This window comes from Amphichorda felina (genome assembly GCF_050947745.1).
Source record: "Amphichorda felina strain 45539 chromosome Unknown scaffold_6, whole genome shotgun sequence".
NCBI lineage: Eukaryota > Fungi > Ascomycota > Sordariomycetes > Hypocreales > Bionectriaceae > Amphichorda > Amphichorda felina.
In genome coordinates, this window is record NW_028145044.1 from 2,414,119 (window position 1) to 2,431,570 (window position 17,452).

At 54.4% G+C, this 17,452-nt stretch overlaps 6 protein-coding genes across 6 annotated transcripts; 3 read left to right on the forward strand and 3 right to left on the reverse strand.

The window, feature by feature from the left end:
* Nucleotides 1–1,469: 1,469 nt before the first annotated feature.
* On the forward strand, nucleotides 1,470–2,526 carry ACO1O0_006608 (urea carboxylase-associated family protein; the record flags this gene model as incomplete). Its single annotated transcript, XM_083195993.1, has 3 exons — nucleotides 1,470–1,725; nucleotides 1,794–2,246; nucleotides 2,303–2,526. The coding sequence occupies 3 exons, from the start codon at nucleotides 1,470–1,472 to the stop codon at nucleotides 2,524–2,526; spliced, it is 933 nt and encodes a 310-aa protein (XP_083049009.1).
* Nucleotides 2,527–2,721: 195 nt separating this feature from the next.
* On the reverse strand, nucleotides 2,722–3,951 carry LET1 (proteasome regulatory particle base subunit RPT6; the record flags this gene model as incomplete). The annotated part of the gene is made up of 2 exons (XM_083195994.1): nucleotides 2,722–3,656; nucleotides 3,717–3,951. The coding sequence occupies 2 exons, from the start codon at nucleotides 3,949–3,951 to the stop codon at nucleotides 2,722–2,724; spliced, it is 1,170 nt and encodes a 389-aa protein (XP_083049010.1).
* A 1,278-nt stretch (nucleotides 3,952–5,229) lies between these two features.
* Nucleotides 5,230–8,763, forward strand: ACO1O0_006610 (calcium:hydrogen antiporter; the record flags this gene model as incomplete). Its single annotated transcript, XM_083195995.1, has 3 exons — nucleotides 5,230–5,425; nucleotides 5,489–8,277; nucleotides 8,335–8,763. The coding sequence occupies 3 exons, from the start codon at nucleotides 5,230–5,232 to the stop codon at nucleotides 8,761–8,763; spliced, it is 3,414 nt and encodes a 1,137-aa protein (XP_083049011.1).
* A 204-nt stretch (nucleotides 8,764–8,967) lies between these two features.
* On the reverse strand, nucleotides 8,968–10,563 carry ACO1O0_006611 (uncharacterized protein; the record flags this gene model as incomplete). The annotated part of the gene is made up of 1 exon (XM_083195996.1): nucleotides 8,968–10,563. The coding sequence occupies one exon, from the start codon at nucleotides 10,561–10,563 to the stop codon at nucleotides 8,968–8,970; it is 1,596 nt and encodes a 531-aa protein (XP_083049012.1).
* Nucleotides 10,564–11,294: 731 nt separating this feature from the next.
* On the reverse strand, nucleotides 11,295–12,287 carry ACO1O0_006612 (uncharacterized protein; the record flags this gene model as incomplete). Its single annotated transcript, XM_083195997.1, has 1 exon — nucleotides 11,295–12,287. One exon carries the CDS (start codon nucleotides 12,285–12,287, stop codon nucleotides 11,295–11,297), a length of 993 nt encoding a protein of 330 aa, XP_083049013.1.
* A 626-nt stretch (nucleotides 12,288–12,913) lies between these two features.
* Nucleotides 12,914–15,826, forward strand: ACO1O0_006613 (uncharacterized protein; the record flags this gene model as incomplete). Its single annotated transcript, XM_083195998.1, is given in 5 exon segments — nucleotides 12,914–12,921; nucleotides 13,121–14,007; nucleotides 14,269–15,041; nucleotides 15,100–15,776; nucleotides 15,796–15,826. The coding sequence occupies 5 exon segments, from the start codon at nucleotides 12,914–12,916 to the stop codon at nucleotides 15,824–15,826; spliced, it is 2,376 nt and encodes a 791-aa protein (XP_083049014.1).
* Between the last annotated feature and the right edge of the window lie 1,626 nt (nucleotides 15,827–17,452).

The following is a 17,452-nucleotide window of genomic DNA, read 5'->3' on the forward strand; positions in this document are numbered from 1 at the left end:
GGGGGTCTGGCACAAATTTTGCGGCAAGACTGGATTCTGATATGGACTTTTTACATTTACTACCAGGACCCTGATACGCTGTGCCTCCTTTGCCTCACTTCCGTCTTGCCACCCACCCACTTTGAGACTTAGGTTGCTTAGGTCACTTACACAGCGCTGTCTCACGTGTTCCAGTTTTATCGATCATAACCTCCCTCTGCTTGCACCAGTCCCTCGTCTAGATTACCGCCGAGGTGCTTTGGGTCTGCGGAGGCGTTACACTTGATGCATGTTCTTCTTTCCCTGTCTCTTCCCGCGAAGGGCTTTTAACGGCGGTGCCTCCCACCGTCTACGGGTACTTTATAGAAAGAAGAGAAAGGTCGCACTTTAACCAACACCGTGCCGCCGAAAGTCATGCCGGGGCCGGACAACCACTGAGCTCCTTCGTTCCACCCGAGGGCACGTATTACATGGTACACCTGTCTCGTATTATCTGGCCCAGGGTAGCTGGCCTGGTACAATGGTTAGAAATTTCGGCCGTCTGAAGTTCCCTTTGGTTATTAACCTAGCGGAGCACTTACAGCCTAGAGTCTAACTACTATGTCCCATGTTTACTGTCCTGACATACCGGACGGATATCGATAGCGAGAACCCACAATAGCAGTGCTCTTACCCTCCCACGTGCTTCCCTTTGTTCTGTCAAGGTCGTTCATAGGTAGGCATCTAGCTATTATATGCGTTCAGTTTCCCAGGAGGGTAGACACACGCACAGGCGCCCAACGACAACATCTTAGACCCCCAACCTAAGCGCTACCTGTGAACACTAGTGCGGATGTCTCTAATGTTTGGCATTTATCGCGGTAAATTAACTTGGTGACCGAGGCATTCAAATCCTCCCATGACTACTACTCAACACAGGGCTTACCCCGCTTTGCCATAAGACGGACTCAAAATGAAGCCGTCCCAATATGGCACGTTTCAGCTATGACCCCATTATGACCCTATTCTGCATATATATTCCCAGCAACCTTATAAATCAACTCAGCGAAGACGATAGTTTCTACAGAGGATTTGTAAACCATAGCTCAATTCCTGTAGCTATGGCACCAATCTGCTCGAAAACGGGCAAATTCGACAAGGACTCGTATCACGGAGAGAACGCCGGACCTCAGATATGTCGCAATCCCCGCAGTTGAAAGGATTGAACGGCGCTATATCGAAAGGCATTACAAATGGCGGTTGATGGGGCTCTTTTGAGATTCGGACCAAACGACAGATATAAATTACTATCTGGCTAAATCTCGCAATAGAGGAAAATTGGCCGGATCGTCTCTCCACTCAAGCCACTTTCGGAGCATCAAGTTCGGGTATCATCCGCTAGACTCATACACACCACTCAACTCTTGAAACGTGCTTTCAAGTTCAATTTATTCGAAACCTTTCTTGTTTTTAACAAAAGAGGAAAAAGAAACTAAGAAAGAGCTATCAAGATGTCTGCCGAGTCTGCCACCCAAGTCCTCGCTGGCGAGCGTTTCAAGAACCGCAAGCCCATCCCAAAGCCGATACCGGCCTACACGCCTACAGCCGGATCGCCCCTGACCGTCGACAAGGCGCTGTACGACACAGTCCAAAAGTCTCCTCGTGTTCTTATCAATGACTTCACCATCCCTATCCGCTCTGGCAGAGCATGGGAGGTCCCAGCCGGAGCCATTGTGAGAATCAGCACTCCCGAGGGACCCCAAGTCGGTAAGTAGGACAGAACCCATACCTCATAGGAGGTACCAAGCAGACAGACCTCTGACGGGTTATATTAGGCGACTTCAACATCTGGAACAGACACAACCCACGCGAGCGCTTCTGGGCCTCCCGCACGCGGCAGCTGTACCAGTCGCACGTCAGCACGGGCGACCGCCTCTGGTCCGTCCTGCCGTACATGCGGCCCCTGGCCACCATTCTGCACGACAGCCTCGCTGGCTACGGGCAGGACGAGCACGGCGGGCGCGTGCACGACCTGCTGGGCACGCGCTGCGACCCGTACATCAACGCTGTGCTGTCGTCGGGCGCCCAGTACGACTTCCACTGCCACTCAAACCTTGTGCGTGCGGTGCTGCCGTGGGGCCTGACCGAGAGTGACGTCCACGATGTGATCAACCTGTTCCAGGTGACGGGGCTGGATGAGAAGGGTAGATATTTCATGAATCCGTGCCCCGCGGAGAAGGGGGACAGTATCGAGTTTCTTGCCGAGCAGGACCTCCTCATGGCACTTAGTGAGTTTTATTCAGATCCATGTTAGACGTATTAGGAGAGGCTAATGACATGTTAGGCACCTGCCCTGGAGGCGATCTCTCGCTCTGGGGCTTTGGCGCTGACAGCGAGACGGAGATGATCAAGTGCTGTCGGCCGCTTCGCGTCGAGGTGTTCCAGCTCGAGGACAAGGAGTTTCTCGACAAGAACGGGTGGAAGTCTTCTGAGCCGGCCAACTATAAGGGCAGGCATGGAATCAAAGTGCCTGAGGGCGAGGGCCGCGACACGCCTGCTTTTTCCTAGGCCACTATAGGAAAGTGGGAAGACAGCATAGGAATCTAGAGCAAACATGATCAAAGCCCGCACAATGGTATCTTGCCATGGCATTTGAGGGTTCCAAGCAGACGCCAGTGCCCGCAATAAATTTACAATTTATTTAACCTTACAACTCCGCCCCTTGCCCGGCCATTACCATCTATCGTGCCTTGCGTCCCCCGCTTACTTCCACAGCTTGCCGAGGGACACCTCCTTGTCGTCGTGCTTGTTGAGGATCTTGGCTGTGGCCAGCTCAAAGTCTTCCTGCGTGACGTGCACTCTGCGCTCACGCAGCGCGTACATGCCCGCTTCCGTGCATACACCCTTGAGCTCGGCACCGGAGCACCCGTTCATCTTCTCGGCAATCTTGGTGAGGTTGATGCCTCGCGTCAGGTTCATCTTGCGGCTGTGAATGCGGAGAATGTCGGCACGGGCCTCGACGCTGGGGGGTGGGAACTCGATCTTGCGGTCGATTCGCCCGGGACGTAGAAGCGCCGGGTCGAGAATGTCGAGGCGATTCGTTGCCATGATGACCTTGATGTTCTTGGTGGGCTCGAAACCGTCTAGCTGGTTTAGCAGCTCGAGCATGGTCCGCTGGACTTCAGAATCGCCTCCTGATGAGCCCTCGACACGCGATGAACCAATACTGTCGATTTCGTCCATGAAGATGATGGATGGCGCATGCTCACGGGCCATGATGAACAGCTCTCGCACCATACGGCTACCCTCACCAATGTACTTTTGCACCAGCTCGGATCCCGACACCCTGATGAACTTGCATGCTGTGTGATGCGCAACGGCTCTTGCCAGCAGCGTCTTTCCGGTACCGGGGGGGCCGTACAGCAGGACACCCTTGGGTTGTGCGATACCTAGCGACTCGAACAGCTCCGGGTGCTTGAGGCCGAGCTCGATGACCTCCTTGATCTCCTTGATTTGCTGATCCAGTCCACCAATCATGTCGTATGTGCTGTCGGGAACCTTTTCGACCATCATGAGGGAGACGAGGGGGTCGACCGAGGATGGGAGAAGCTTCTCAAGCTTGTAGCTGTCAGACAGGAGCGTGACCCGCTTTCCGGGGGTCAGCTTGCCAACGTCGACGTTATCAGAAACATCAACAACTGTTGCAGCATGTTAGACAGATTTCCGCGATCAAGGCGGCGTGGGGTGGTGGAACATACCGTATTTGCCCTCGGGATGCACCTTGACGAGAATCTTCTTAGTGCTCATCACCTTGACCACCTCGCCAACGTAGGACCCTGGCTGTTGCAGAAGGCCAAGCTCTTCTCTCAATAGGCGCACACGAGAGTTGTAGTCGTTACGCTGAGCTTCGAGACGGCGCAGAGCAGCTTGACCCTTCAGGATCTCGAGCTTCATGGCCTCGATCTTGTTGTGGTAGTACTCGTCGAGCGCCATCGTGGCGGTTCTGCCAGAGGCAGGGTGTGAAAATATGGGTGTCGGAGAGTCGGGTTTCGGGGTGGCAGGGGTGGTTTCCGTCGAGCGGTCGGATGTAGGAGGTTGTGGTGATGCTTCCTTGGTGGTGATTATTGAGGTTGACGTCGCGGAGGGACCTGGAGGCTGCAGCTGTCTCGTAAGCCGCAGGCAAACGCTGGGCCAACGCAAGCACAGGATCGGAGAACACATTCTTCCGGCTCCGGTTGGTTGGTGCCAAGTTCAGCCTCAACGGTGTTCCAAAATATTAACGGTTTTGATTCTCATTTTTGATTTTTTTTTTGTACTGGTAGCATATCATCTAGAGATGTTTTGTGTCTAATCTCTTCATCATCCCCTACCTGGGAAATCGAGCAGAGCCGGCTCGCCGGCATTTGCATCGATACGGCATCACCAGACCATGGACAATGCGGCCAGCTTATTTTGTCAAGCATGCGGAGGCGGCTCATGACGTGAGGTCCAATGCTTCGGCGCTACCTGGCTGCGTTAGTGTGGGGGAACGGGTGCGCCATGCCGGGATGGTCGAGATCACAAGCCCACGCTGCCCACATCGTTCTGTGATTTGTTTGGAGGACGCTGTATTGATGCCCTGTTGATGGTGGTGATGGTGCATGGCGTGAGACGGCTCAGCGCAGGACGGCAGCTCTGGTTGCTGGCCACCAGAGCTTCACCACCGTCAGTTCGCCCTTGGCGATAAGGGAGACGGATCGCCCCTCTTGTGTGCTCAAGGCAAGGCAGAGTAAACAACGCAATCTCTTGCCTCGTCTACCTTTTAAGGCGAGTCCTGTGCTCGAATTCCGGGCCGTTGTTGCATTTACGAGGCATGAGGCGTCATAAGGCTGCCACTCGTAATCTCCACTATCGTACCCCAGCCTCCAGCTTCTCGACGAGTCGAGGCACATTGTTGTGGCTTCCATCGCACCACCTTCCCGGCCGATTCGGAGACCCCAAAACTCCTCCCTCTGTATTGTCCCCGTTGAGCGCCCGCCTCGTGTGTCTCGCCAAGAAGTCCTTCAGCTGTCTGCTTGGGCCGTGTTTCTCATTCCCAGCAACATAGGTCTTCCGCGTCAGCTGTTTTGGTTGTCCTGGGTTGTTATCTACCCATATAGTATCTCTTCTACCCGTCATCCCACGATCTCCCCTCGACGGATCCATTCGACCACGTTGCTCTTCCACTCGCATCTTTCTGATATGCAGCTCGACAGTACTTAGCTGAGTTCATTCATACAACTGTCGGTCGCCATGGATCCCTCCGGGCGCGACGACCAGTCGGCGTCGCACCAGCGGCCAGACGACTCGGACGTCCCCAGTCCTTCTTCCCCTACCGACAGCCACAATCCGGCCAGCAGAGCCCAAGGTGCAGCTGGTCGTGAGACCCCAGGTCCCTCCGAGGGCTTCCATTTCACAGACAGCGCCCGCCTGAGGCCCGAGGGCTATGGTTAGCAATCCCAACTCTCATTCGTTGTTGGACTGTATGCTGACCTAGGCATCTGAGCTCTAGGAGCCATTCAGACTCCCACCCCGTCTAGTAGTCGCAGCCCAATCCCTGAAACCTCACAACGCCCCAGGCCTCCGCAGCCAGCCCAATCGCCACAGCCGCAGCCGCAGCCGCACCGAACCAAGTCGTACACTCGCCTTCGAAAACCCCCGATGACGCGCAAGCTGTCATCCCACACCCCCCATCGGGGTGGTATCTTTTCGGCCGACGACGACAAGGACGAGGTCGAAGCCGACGCTGCTGCGGAGAGGCAGCGAGAGCGAGAGCGAGAGATGGCTGGCTATTCAACGCGTCGCCGGTCACAGGCCCCCACCAACCTATCTCGAGTCGAGTCCTATCAAGAAGAGGACGACGCCGAGGCCGAACCGCGGCAGTCAGAGATTGAAACAGCCGACGATGAGGAGGAGCCGGAAGAGGATCATGAAGATCTTCATCTGGAGGAGCACTTGGACTGCGACTCGCACAGCGATATCAGCGACGCCGAGAGTTTCACCCTCAAAGACCGGCAGCAGGCCATCAACGAGACTCACCCGTTCGGTATCCGAGTCTGGAAGCCTGCTCTGTACAAGAAAGACCGATCCATTCAGAAGACCGCGCAGGCGGATATCCACTCTACTCCCGGAGGTCGTGTGAGCAATTGGCTACTCCTCTTTAACCTGGTCTGGACTGTAGTCTTTGGCTGGTGGATGGCTCTGCTGGCTGCCTTTGGTGCCATTACATGCCTCCTGTTTGCCGCCGCTCCTAGTGGGAGAGAGTACGGGAGAGTCCTTTGGGGGCTGGCCGGGTATCTATTGTACCCGTTTGGCAAGTTTGTGCGCCTGGAGAAGGACGAAGCTTACCTAGACGAAGATCAGGACGAAGGAAGGAGTATTTCTGAGTACGAGCAGTGGCAGCAAGGGGATCTCGAGTATGGCCGTCTGTTCTTTGGCCCGGACAGGAACCGCTCTATCGTGGGACGTTCCAGGAGAAGTATCGACTCAGAGGCCAGCGAGACGGAAAGCCTCCTCGGCCGCCGACGACGTGGTGAGGGAGGCGACATGCCTCCGCGGATGAAGAGGCGTCTTTTTGGCCGCGGAGAGTGGAACATCGGCCGCGTCATCTTCTTCATCTTCTTCTACTGCCTCATCTCACCTTCGCTCCTTATCGTATCGGGTATCTGCTGGCTGTTGGTCTTCTGGATCCCCATGGGCAAGGTCACGATCCTCCTGTTCGACCACCTGCGACGACATCCCCTGGCCTTGTCATTTGAGCCTGACATTAGTTATTCGCGCCCGAATGATGCACCGGACTCATCCATCCTCCTGTGCACCTACCGCGCTGTGGGATCTAAATACTGGAAGTACACCATCGATGGCACCAACATCTTCCTCATCAACCTGATGGTGGTCGTTGTGTTCGTCATCTTTGACTGGCTGGTCCTGGAGGGTGTGCTAGAAGTCGGGGGCTGGATCACCTCCCCGGCTTTCCTCTTTAGTGCGGGCTTGCTCTCCATCATACCCCTCGCTTATTTCATTGGGCAAGCTGTGGCATCCATCTCGGCGCAGTCGTCCATGGGTCTCGGTGCCGCTATCAACGCCTTCTTTGCCACTGTCGTTGAGGTCTACCTCTACTGTGTGGCCCTGAACCAGGGCAAGGGGCCGCTGGTCGAAGGAAGCATTGTGGGAAGTATCTTTGCCGGCATTCTCTTCCTTCCCGGCATCTCCATGTGCTTTGGTGCGCTGAAGCGCAAGACGCAGCGATTCAACGCCAAATCAGCGGGTGTCACATCAACCATGCTGCTTTTTGCCGCGGTGGGTGCTTTTAGTCCGACGCTGTTTTACCAGATCTACGGCACTCACGAGCTGAACTGTCTGGACTGCGAGGACTACTCTCCGGATGAACCTTTTGGGTCGGGTATGAGTAGAGACTGTCGACGTTGCTACTTTTCCCAGGCACCCGCTCTGAATGACAGGTTTTACCTCGAGGCTGTTCGGCCTTACTGCTACCTTGCGGCAGCAATGCTGTTCCTGTCGTACCTGGTCGGTCTTTGGTTTACCCTCCGGACTCACGCTGCCGTCATTTGGAATGCCGAACTAGACGAGAAACGACATGAGGATCAGCTTCATGCGTCCACCACGATCAGAGCATCCCAGCCTACGACCCTGGGCGAGAGCACCGGCAGTGATGTTCGGGATTCGCATTTGTACAAGCGCATTTTGGGCCATTCCCTGAAGAAGGCGGGCTTGCAGCCGCGCTCGGAGGATGTATCGCGCCAGACTTCCAACCTCACACTAGAGAATCAGAACCCCAACGGCGGGCCCCCGACCCCTCATGTGGTTCCCCCGAAGAGTAGCGGTGGTGAGCAAGTCCGGTCCAAGCTGCGGATGCCTGGTCTCAGCGAGGCTGACAACCACATGCTTGTTCGCGAGGTGGCCGAGATTGCAGCGACAGCCGCTACCATCGCCTCAAGAGAACGATTCCCGCGCAGAACATCGGGTGTCCCGCAGCAGGCTAAACCCACGGCCGTCCAGCCGCAGGCCTCTCGTTCTGCCGCCGCCTTCCCCGACGAGGACGGTATTGCACTGGCTGAGGCTGGAACTGGCCATGCAGGCGGCGGAGGCGGCGGCCACGATGCGCCCAACTGGAGCCGGGTCAAAAGTACTGTCATCCTCCTCGGAGCTACAGTGCTCTATGCCATTATTGCAGAGATTCTAGTAGACACTGTGGATGTCGTCCTCGAGAATTTTGCTATCGACCAGAAGTTCCTAGGAATCACGCTCTTTGCTCTAGTTCCCAACACGACCGAGTTCCTGGTGAGTTTTCTTTTTCGTGACTTGACCCCAACTAGACATTATGCTAACTGCCGGTAGAACGCTATCTCGTTTGCTATGAACGGCAATATTGCTCTGTCGATGGAGATCGGTTCCGCATATGCCCTCCAGGTCTGCCTTCTGCAGATCCCCTGCCTTGTCCTCTTCTCGGCCGTCTACCCCAACATCCCCAGCGGTGCTGACGCCGCCATGTACACCTTCTCGCTGCTGTTCCCGCAGTGGGACATGGTGACGGTCATCCTGTGCGTCTTCCTCCTCAGTTATGTCTATGGCGAGGGGAAGAGCAACTACTTCAAGGGCACCATCCTAGTTTTAACGTACCTGGTGGTGCTCATTGGATACTACTTCAGCGGGTACACATCAGACGCTATGGGAGTGCAGCGGTTTGACGTGATGGGCACGGATGGTCAGTACAAAAGTTTCAAGACCATCGGGAGGTCGACGCAGGGACATGCATTCTCGAATTGATTGTTGGATATGATGACAGAAGACACGCCCTCTCCGTTTTGGACGACTAGGGAGAGGGGGTGGGATAACGGTAACTAGATTGCAGCTTGGCTTTCCTCATTGTACTGTCGGCATTGCGTTTTGGTACTTGTTGGAGCATAGCGTGTTGGGATCCGAGAATGAATGAGTTTTGAGCCATCATCCATAATATGAAGTACATTAGTATTACATAATCCTTTCCGCACCTCTCCTTCTCCTCCACCCCATGCCCTTTCGTCTCAGCATAAACACGGCACCAGCACCAAACATGCCACTCCACAGACCGAGCACGGTAAAGTACCACGCCCGACCCGCAGCGTCCAGCAGCGGCTGCAGGATGGCCACAGCGGCGGCCGCCATGGCGCACCGGGCCACGCTCGTCGCCGCCGCGGCCGTGCTGGGGCTCTCAGGGAACACGTCCACCATGAGCGCGCTGTACGTCGTGTAGAAGTACGTGCCCCAGAAGCCCCCGACGAACTGCAGCGCCAGCGGCACGGCCGGGTGCGCCGCCCGCGACACGGCCCAGCCGTAGCCCGCCATGCTCGCCGTGGAGACGGCGAGGAGCCAGTAGGTGCTGCGTGACCGGGCGCGCTCGATGGGGAACGCGGCCATGTCCGGCCCGGATGCCGTCTTGGAGTCGGGCCAGCCGAGCTCGGCGATGGTGGCGCGGTAGTTGTGGTCCATGAGCCGGCCGGTGCAGTAGCTCCCCAGGATGATGCCAACGCCACGAGGCAGGTAGGCCAGGCCGACGTACAGCTTGTTGTAGCCGTAGACCTGCTCGAAGATGTCGGGGAGGGCGGCGACGAAGGAGTAGTCCACTGCGTAGAAGGACCCGTGCATCCACACGGTCAGGAAGGTGTCCTTGTAGAAGATGATGCGGAAGCAGTTGAGCAGGTTCTTCAGGGCGTCTAGAATAGCAGCCGTGCCAGACTTTTGCGTGCTTGTTCCTTGTGAGCGGCGTGGATGGTCTGCTTCTTCGACCAAGTTCATGGTACTATTACTGCCTCGTCTGATGAGCCCCAACCAGCTTAGTTGCCACCACTTGAACAGTCTGCCATCGCCCCCGTCGCCGACTAGACCCCTGGACGTCTCGGGAAGCAGGAATCCCACAGCGCCTACGAGGACAGCAGCAACAATTACGAGTGCCCAAAACACCCAGACGTGGCTCCCGTTCAAGTAGGCGACCGTACCACCGACGACGGGCCCGACACAGGCACCCAGGTTGAGCGCCATACTGATGGGACCCAGCATTCTCCCACGTTCGCTCTGGATGCAGACGTCAGCCACGACTCCAAAGGCAATGGCGTAGGCTGCGCTGGCGCCCAGGCTCTGGAACGCCCTGAGCACCAGTAGGAGCGCATAGTTGTGCTCGTTGGCGGCGAGGCCGATGTTGCTGATCAGATAGATAGCCAGGGTGAAGAGGAACATGGGGCGTCGGCCGTATGTATCGGACAAAGGACCAAATAGAACAGGCGAGATGGCTTGGAAAATAATGTATATTGTCAGCGTGAGGTTGATCCCCTGCGCTGAGGTGTGGAACTGGGTTCGGAGAAGGGGCAGGAGGGGGAAGTAGATGGTGGCCGTGAGGGGAGAGGTGATGGCAGAGAATCCGAGGAGAAGACGCAGGCCTCTGAGCTGGTTTTTCGTAAAAGACGTATACTGTTTTACTTGCTCGGCGATGGGGCTTTGTCCTTTCTCTTCGCCTGTGATGGTGCTCTGCTGGGAATCTGAGGGCATCACGCCGACATCAGGGGACGCCTCAACGCCGAGTTTCGCGGCCATAATTGAGAGGGACCTGTAATCTGTGGTCTTGACGGGATAAAAGCGTATTATATGAGGCCATGGGCATGGATTTTATACAACCGTTTCATTCCCAGGGACGGGAGGTTTTAAACAAGGGAGACATACGTGCGGGGAGTTTGAGCGGTGTACATGCAGATAACCAACGTCTACCTGTGTCAACACACGCAAAGTGGGCCAGTAGAAGCAGCATATAAACAAGTCCCGGAGATGTGTATACCATATCTTAAATTTTATATACATGCATTTATATATAATCAATCTCTTAAATCCCAGATCCCCAGAAGGTCACGCAAAGACATCTTTATTCCTCTACAAGAAAGCTCCCCGACTTTACCCTCCCGGTAGAACCAGGTGTCTTTAATACAATAATACTAGTCGCTTTACTCTAACTAGTTCCCGATAAGGGTCCAATAAGGAAAATTTAGATATTCACATTTTCAAGAAATCTCCATGAAATCCAACACTTATTTCTGTATCCAACGATCCCTATGCCTATCCTTCCCCATCCCCTCAAACCAAGAGCCCATTACCGGGCCATCAGGTGACGGTATGATCTCTCTCAGCGGACAGCAAAACCATCTCCGACTGCTCAAGTCTTGGAGGTCCAGTATTTCCCGGGAATGGAGCAAACTTATCAATCAAATAGTACATGTCGCAGTAGGCCCTGCTCGCTGTTAGTGACGAGGCCTTGGCTTGCATGATTATATAACCTACAGCTGCCGAATGGCAGTGCCCTGGCTCATATGATTGACCGAGTAGATAACGTTGTAGTAGATGCTGTAGAGGCGGTTTCTGTCTTCCCAGTCTTGCTTTGGCTCGCTGGGGGGGTTGTGGCGCAGATAGGTCGTTGTATAAACGTGGTTGGCAATCTTGTTGTAGTAACAGCGCCAGTCGCCAATTTCCATCTCGTAGTGCGCGTAAAACGCAGCCGAGTCGAAAATATAAATTTTCCCATTCTCGAACGAGGTACCGGTGTTGCCCTCCCACAGATCAGAATGGATTAGACTCGGTTTGATGAATCGCCCATCGGTCTGCAGGGGGTCCAAGAGTTGGGGGATGACATGCGAGACTAGACGCTTCTCAAGCTGATCAAGATGTTCCCAATGCCCATTGGTCTGGAAGTCCAGGTCAACAACATGCTGTAGTAGCTTGGTGAAGAAGGTAGTCCAGTTCTTCTCCCAGCCGACCGCTTGCGCAATGCGTCCCTGGCACGTTGTCGTGTGAAAGCCAAACTCGCCCGTGGGGGACTGGCTTTCACGGTGCAGTCTTGCTAGTTTCTGGCATAGCTGGTTTGGATCGGGCATTTTGTCAGACATGGGGATGTACTCGGACAGGAAGAAGTAGGTCTGAGGGTTCCCCCTAGAGTATTTGCCAAAGGAATGCGGCTTGGGGACTAGATCTGGCGCCCACTTGTACAGCTCTGACATGGCATTGAATTCTCCTTCCATCATGGTCCGGCCATGATCGTGCGGGGCTGACTTGAGGAAGTACGATGATTGCGTTCCGTCCGCGTGCTCGACATGGAGGCGCGCCGTCACGGTCCATGCCGACGTTCCAAAGGGGCTTGCTGAGACCAACTTTGTGCCAGCGGGAAACTTGGCGAGGACATTTCCATCGATAGGGAAGTCGCCAGAGCTGTCGATAGATCCGAGCGTGTTCAATGCCACACCGGCGACGACGTGTGGGATGGACTCGACAGACATGGTCTTGTTGTTAGTACACGCTTTCTAGCCAAGGAGCAGATTGGGTGGCCGCAGGGTATAATGTGCGGCCACATACCAAAATGTAACCAAAGGAATCTTGGACTTAAATATCAGCGACGACAAGGTTGGAATTGGCGCCGGTTGGCCACCCCCATCTTCTAACCTGCAGGCTGTAGCCACCCGAGACATCACCAGACCTATTATAGAATTACCTTCTTATCGAAAAGGGAAGAGCAGATGCGGGGTAGCCAGCTACACTCCTCAGCTCACATATGAAGTTCACCAACAGGTATGGACGCAGTTGTTGGAACTTGCAGTTGGTGGCTGTGCCCCTTCTTGGTCCATGGTGGAATCTGTTCGTAGGGCCACTCACTGGTCGCCGGGCCGTTGATCGCACCTTCTCTCTAGCAAGTCATGCAGCAAAGATCACAGAATCTGTACGAGTAACCAACACATTTTAATACGAAGCCACCAGTTTCCGTCTTCAAGCAGCGGGGTTCGGCTGAGGCGGCAACCATGGGCTCCAACAAGGCTCCAGGCGGCTCCCAAGGGCCACGGCCACGGCCAGGCCTGCTTGATTGTCGCATCGTTCAAGTCGGTAGGACGACTACATAGGGGAAAACGCCATGGTAAAGTGTTTCTTCCATGATTCTTTGGACACTCAACTCACTTATCCAGTTCAAAAGATTTCGCTCCGGCAAGAAGTCCTCAGTAAGCGGCGAACCACGACGGGCATCAGCTTCAGCCGATACCATTTCCACCCCAGGTGATGGAGCCACCTTAAGTCTCCCGACCCGGACGGCATCATCGGGATCCAGCCTCCGCAGCCCTAGTCCAACACCAGCGCCTTCATCCCAAGGTCTCCATGTCCTTCACTCGCCAGACCTGTTTGCCATCGACATCATCTTTGTTCACGGATTGGGAGGACACTGCCACCGCACCTGGACGAAGAACCATGATCCAGCTCTATTCTGGCCCGAGAGCTGGCTCCCCTTCGAGCGGGACATGGGTGCCGCGAGGATTTTGACTTTTGGATACAGTGCCGGCTGGCGTGGTGCCTCCAAGAGTGTGGCCACCATCGGTGACTTTGCCAAGGAGCTTCTGTACGAGATGCGTTTTGCCAGCGACGAAGCTGGCGACCCTCTCGATATTGGGGCGAGACCCATCATCTTCGTCGTCCACAGCATGGGAGGCTTGGTAGTCAAGAAGGCCTACCTGATGGGCCTGCACGACGAGGACTTCAAAAATATTGTCGCTTCCGTCTCCGCCATCATATTCTTATCAACACCACATCGTGGGACCAACTTAGCAGAAACACTCAACCGAGTTGTAGCCGCGACTCTTCAAGCGTCCAAAAGCTTCATCGCGGATCTGAACAAGAGCTCACAAGCGCTCGAAGAATTGAATGAGCAGTTCCGTCATCTGGCCCCAAACCTTTCCATCTGGTCCTTCTACGAGACCATCGCAACTAATATAGGCCCTAGGAAGATCATGGTCCTGGAAAAAGACTCGTCCATCCTAGGTTACCCGTCCGAAATATCCAATCCTTTACAGGCTGACCGCCAAAATATCTGCAAATACGGCAGCCCCAGCGACTCCAACTACCTCAGCGTCAGAAACGCGATTAAATCTCCCGCTTCCACGTTCCGGTCTCAGCCCCAGCTGTCCTCGCAAGACAGTGTATCAGTGGAAGATACACTGAATCTGACGGAGCTTTTCCGTAATTGCACTACCTCCGAGGATGAGTATAATTCCTTGCGCCGCTGTTGGATACCAGACACTTGCAGCTAGTTTCTCGAAATGCCCGAGTTCGTCTCGTGGATTAGCGGGACTCAAGAGCCATCTGTCCTTTGGTACAATGCTCCTCCAGCAAGCGGTAAATCGGTGTTGTCAGCCTTTCTCATTAATCATCTCCGAGAATCCAGCATGCGGTGCCAGTACTTTTTCTTCAAACATTCGGACCAGCGTAAATCCTCACCAGCTGCTAGCCTCAAAGCCATAGCATTACAAATGGCCAGGAATATACCTGAGTTCCGCAAGAAGCTGAGCACGCTGCCAGCGGGAAGCCTAGGCCTTGAGTCGGATGATCCAGCCACAGTCTGGCGAAACGCCTTCGATAAGACCTTGTCTAGCTCCAATGCCAGGCAGACATGGAGTATCACGAGCGCTGGAAAGACTCTTGCCGTCCTGACATCAATGGGGGTCGTGCACCTCTGGCATTCTTCGAGCTTCATGGAAGTCGGCTCTATTGACCACTCGGGCCCAGTGACAGCGATGGCTCTCAACGGTTCTGGATCTAAGCTTGTCACCTACGGGCTTACAGGGACCAAGGTTTGGACAATTCCTTCCAGAAAGATGGTCGTCTCCATCGAAAATCCTCCATATACGCGCGCCCTGGACATTATCTTTGACGAGGATTATCGGAAACTCATAGTTGGGGGTGACGACAAAATTATCAGATACGCCATTTGCCCAGAACCTAACAGAGGCTGGCGTGTACTTCACCAAGATTTGCTCAACGAGACAGCCATGGATGGCGCGCTTGCCAACTCACCCATGTGCCTGGCGTTTAGCGAAGACCGCGCATATGTCGCCGTATCGTATAGAGGTGGCCCCCTCTCAGTCTGGAGACTCTCTGACGGGCGGTGCATAAATAAGTGCAAGAGGGCCAGAGATTTCCGAAACGGCGACCGTCGGCCGTCGTCGAATTGGTTCGCCGTGGATCGTTTCACGTGGAATCCAGTCACGGGCCATGTTCTCGGGATTTATAAAGATGGCTGCGTATTCAAGTGGCACCCTTTAACCGACGAAGCTGTCGAAGCGGCGAAGAGAGCTGATGAGATCTAGCCCCAACGGTAAGCTCTTCGCGACGAGCAGCAGTGACGGTTCCGTCCGGGTATGGAACTTCGCCCACTTCAGTGTCATCTACCAGCTTTCCTCGGATGACCTAGTCATGGGTCTTGCCTTTAGTCCCAACAGTGGGCAATTCTTCGATCTGCGCGACGGAGTCGTGAATGTGTGGGAGCCACACAGTATGACTCGTTTCGACGTGATCGAGGCGCAGTTGAGTGATTCCAATAGTGATGCACGCTCCTCTACAGCAGTATCCAAACTCTCCGAGAAGCGTATCACGGCGTTTGAAGCTATTACTGCGATTGCCGTGTCTCCAGATGGGTCATCATACTGCGCTGGATATGCGGACGGTGGCGTGCTCATCTTCCCCGACAATGGCGACCGGAATTTCGAGCTGGCTCGTTTCTACAACTTTCTTAACGTCACCCATATTTCGTGGAGTCCGGATGGACAGTCTGTAGCAGTGGCTGATCTAGCGGGCGACATCCAGATCAAGTCCGTCATTGTTGCTGGAGACCGAAGCGTTGAGATTACGCCACTCCCTGATCCGCAAATCGACTTGAAGAGCAGCAACATCAAACAGATGTTATTCAGCCCTGATAACAGTATGCTTCTGATTAGCACAGCGAAGGACGTGTTCGTTTACTCTGTCCAGGAAACGAGATTACTGGCAACCACATATCTAGAACCCTTAGCAGGCGACCGCAAGTGGTTCCGTCACCCCACGGATCCATGTGTAGTTGTAGCTTGTGCCTCGCGAGATGCACAAGTATACGACTGGGCAACCATGGAGCCCCAGGGAAGCATCAAATTTGAGGAACCTACCAACAAACCGACTAATGTCAGTGGCCTTGGTGCATCAACCCCCGATGCCATGGTTCACTCTAGTAGCTCTTTGCTCGTCAGAGCACAGCTATGCCAAGATTCCGTACATCTACTCCTGGCAACATCAAATGTATCCTCAAACGGGCATCAGATGCCCATCTCCTGATCTCTCGATTAGACGATTGGCAACCAAGATCTAGCACCACCATTAACTTCAATAGAATACCCCCGAATGTTTCTCGCCACGTACATTTGCTTCTGGGAGTTCTTCCTGGCTCCAAACTCGTCTTTCTCGACCAGGACCTATGGCTGTGTGTCTACCGCCTTGCGGAACTCACGCCCCCGACGGCAGAGCCGTATCAACGCTATTACTTTGTACCTCGCGATTGGGTTGGAAGCCACAGCTTGGATACATGTGTGCTCACAGAGGATGGGACCCTTTTCTGGGCCAGGGACGGTCGCGTCGTTCAAATAAGGTGCAATCTCGATTTTGCACGACCTGTGACTGTTTTATGAGTCTTACGAAGTGTTGCTATAACATACCATAGACATGTATTGAACGTTATTTCCTCTTAAGCAAGGTTACATGATTGTCGCAGTCATCATCGCCAGAGTCGCCGACCGGGGCGCCAGCCTAGCATCATGCGGCAGGCCATCACCACAACCCAAGCGCTTCCGACTGGCAGTCTCGATGCGAGCATGATGTATCTAATACACCATCAAATAATACTGGCCACGGAGGAGGCGCGGGCATGGAACTCCAATGCTGCGTGGGGTCCACTGACCAAGAAAGACATGATGGAAGGACCGACCGTCCGCCTGCCTTGGGTGGGTCAGTCATTTGTGGGTTTTTTTGTGAGCCTTCACAGCGGCAGATGGGAGGGACCATCAGTCATGAAAGATTCCATCTCGAATCGACAATCACAAAAATTGATGGCCAATGACGAGATATGCAGAAACTTAGATGTTCGACAAAAAGGTATTCACAGCAGAATAGAATCACAGGTGCAGCTTCTTCTTCACGCCCAAGGCAAGCCAAGGACCGCAATGAAAAAGTAAAAAAGAACACGCCTGTCAGACGTCCATCGGCACCCACCCTGCTCGCACGCCCGAAGGCTGACTGCAAACAGGGTCGAGATCATCAAGTGAGACCACAGGAGTGGCCATAAACCATCTCTATACAGCAACCGTTCCCCGAAAGGACGCAGCTACCGCCATCCTTGCGGACAGATCGAGAGGACCGGGAATCTTCACTCTAGGGTGCCGAGGATATACAATCATCAACCAGGGTGGATTCTGTGGCTCTTTTAGGGAACCAAGAGAGAGTCGAATACTATAGAAATGATTCTCCTGCAAAGGCTGTTAGCGATCGTGGAATTCGAGTGGTGGAGGGCTGCTGTTGTGAGAGCAGGTAGGGGGAGGCATACTGAAGTATTGTCGACGTGAAGAAGAAAGAAAAAAGAAGAGGAAAGTTGGAGGGCGAGCCG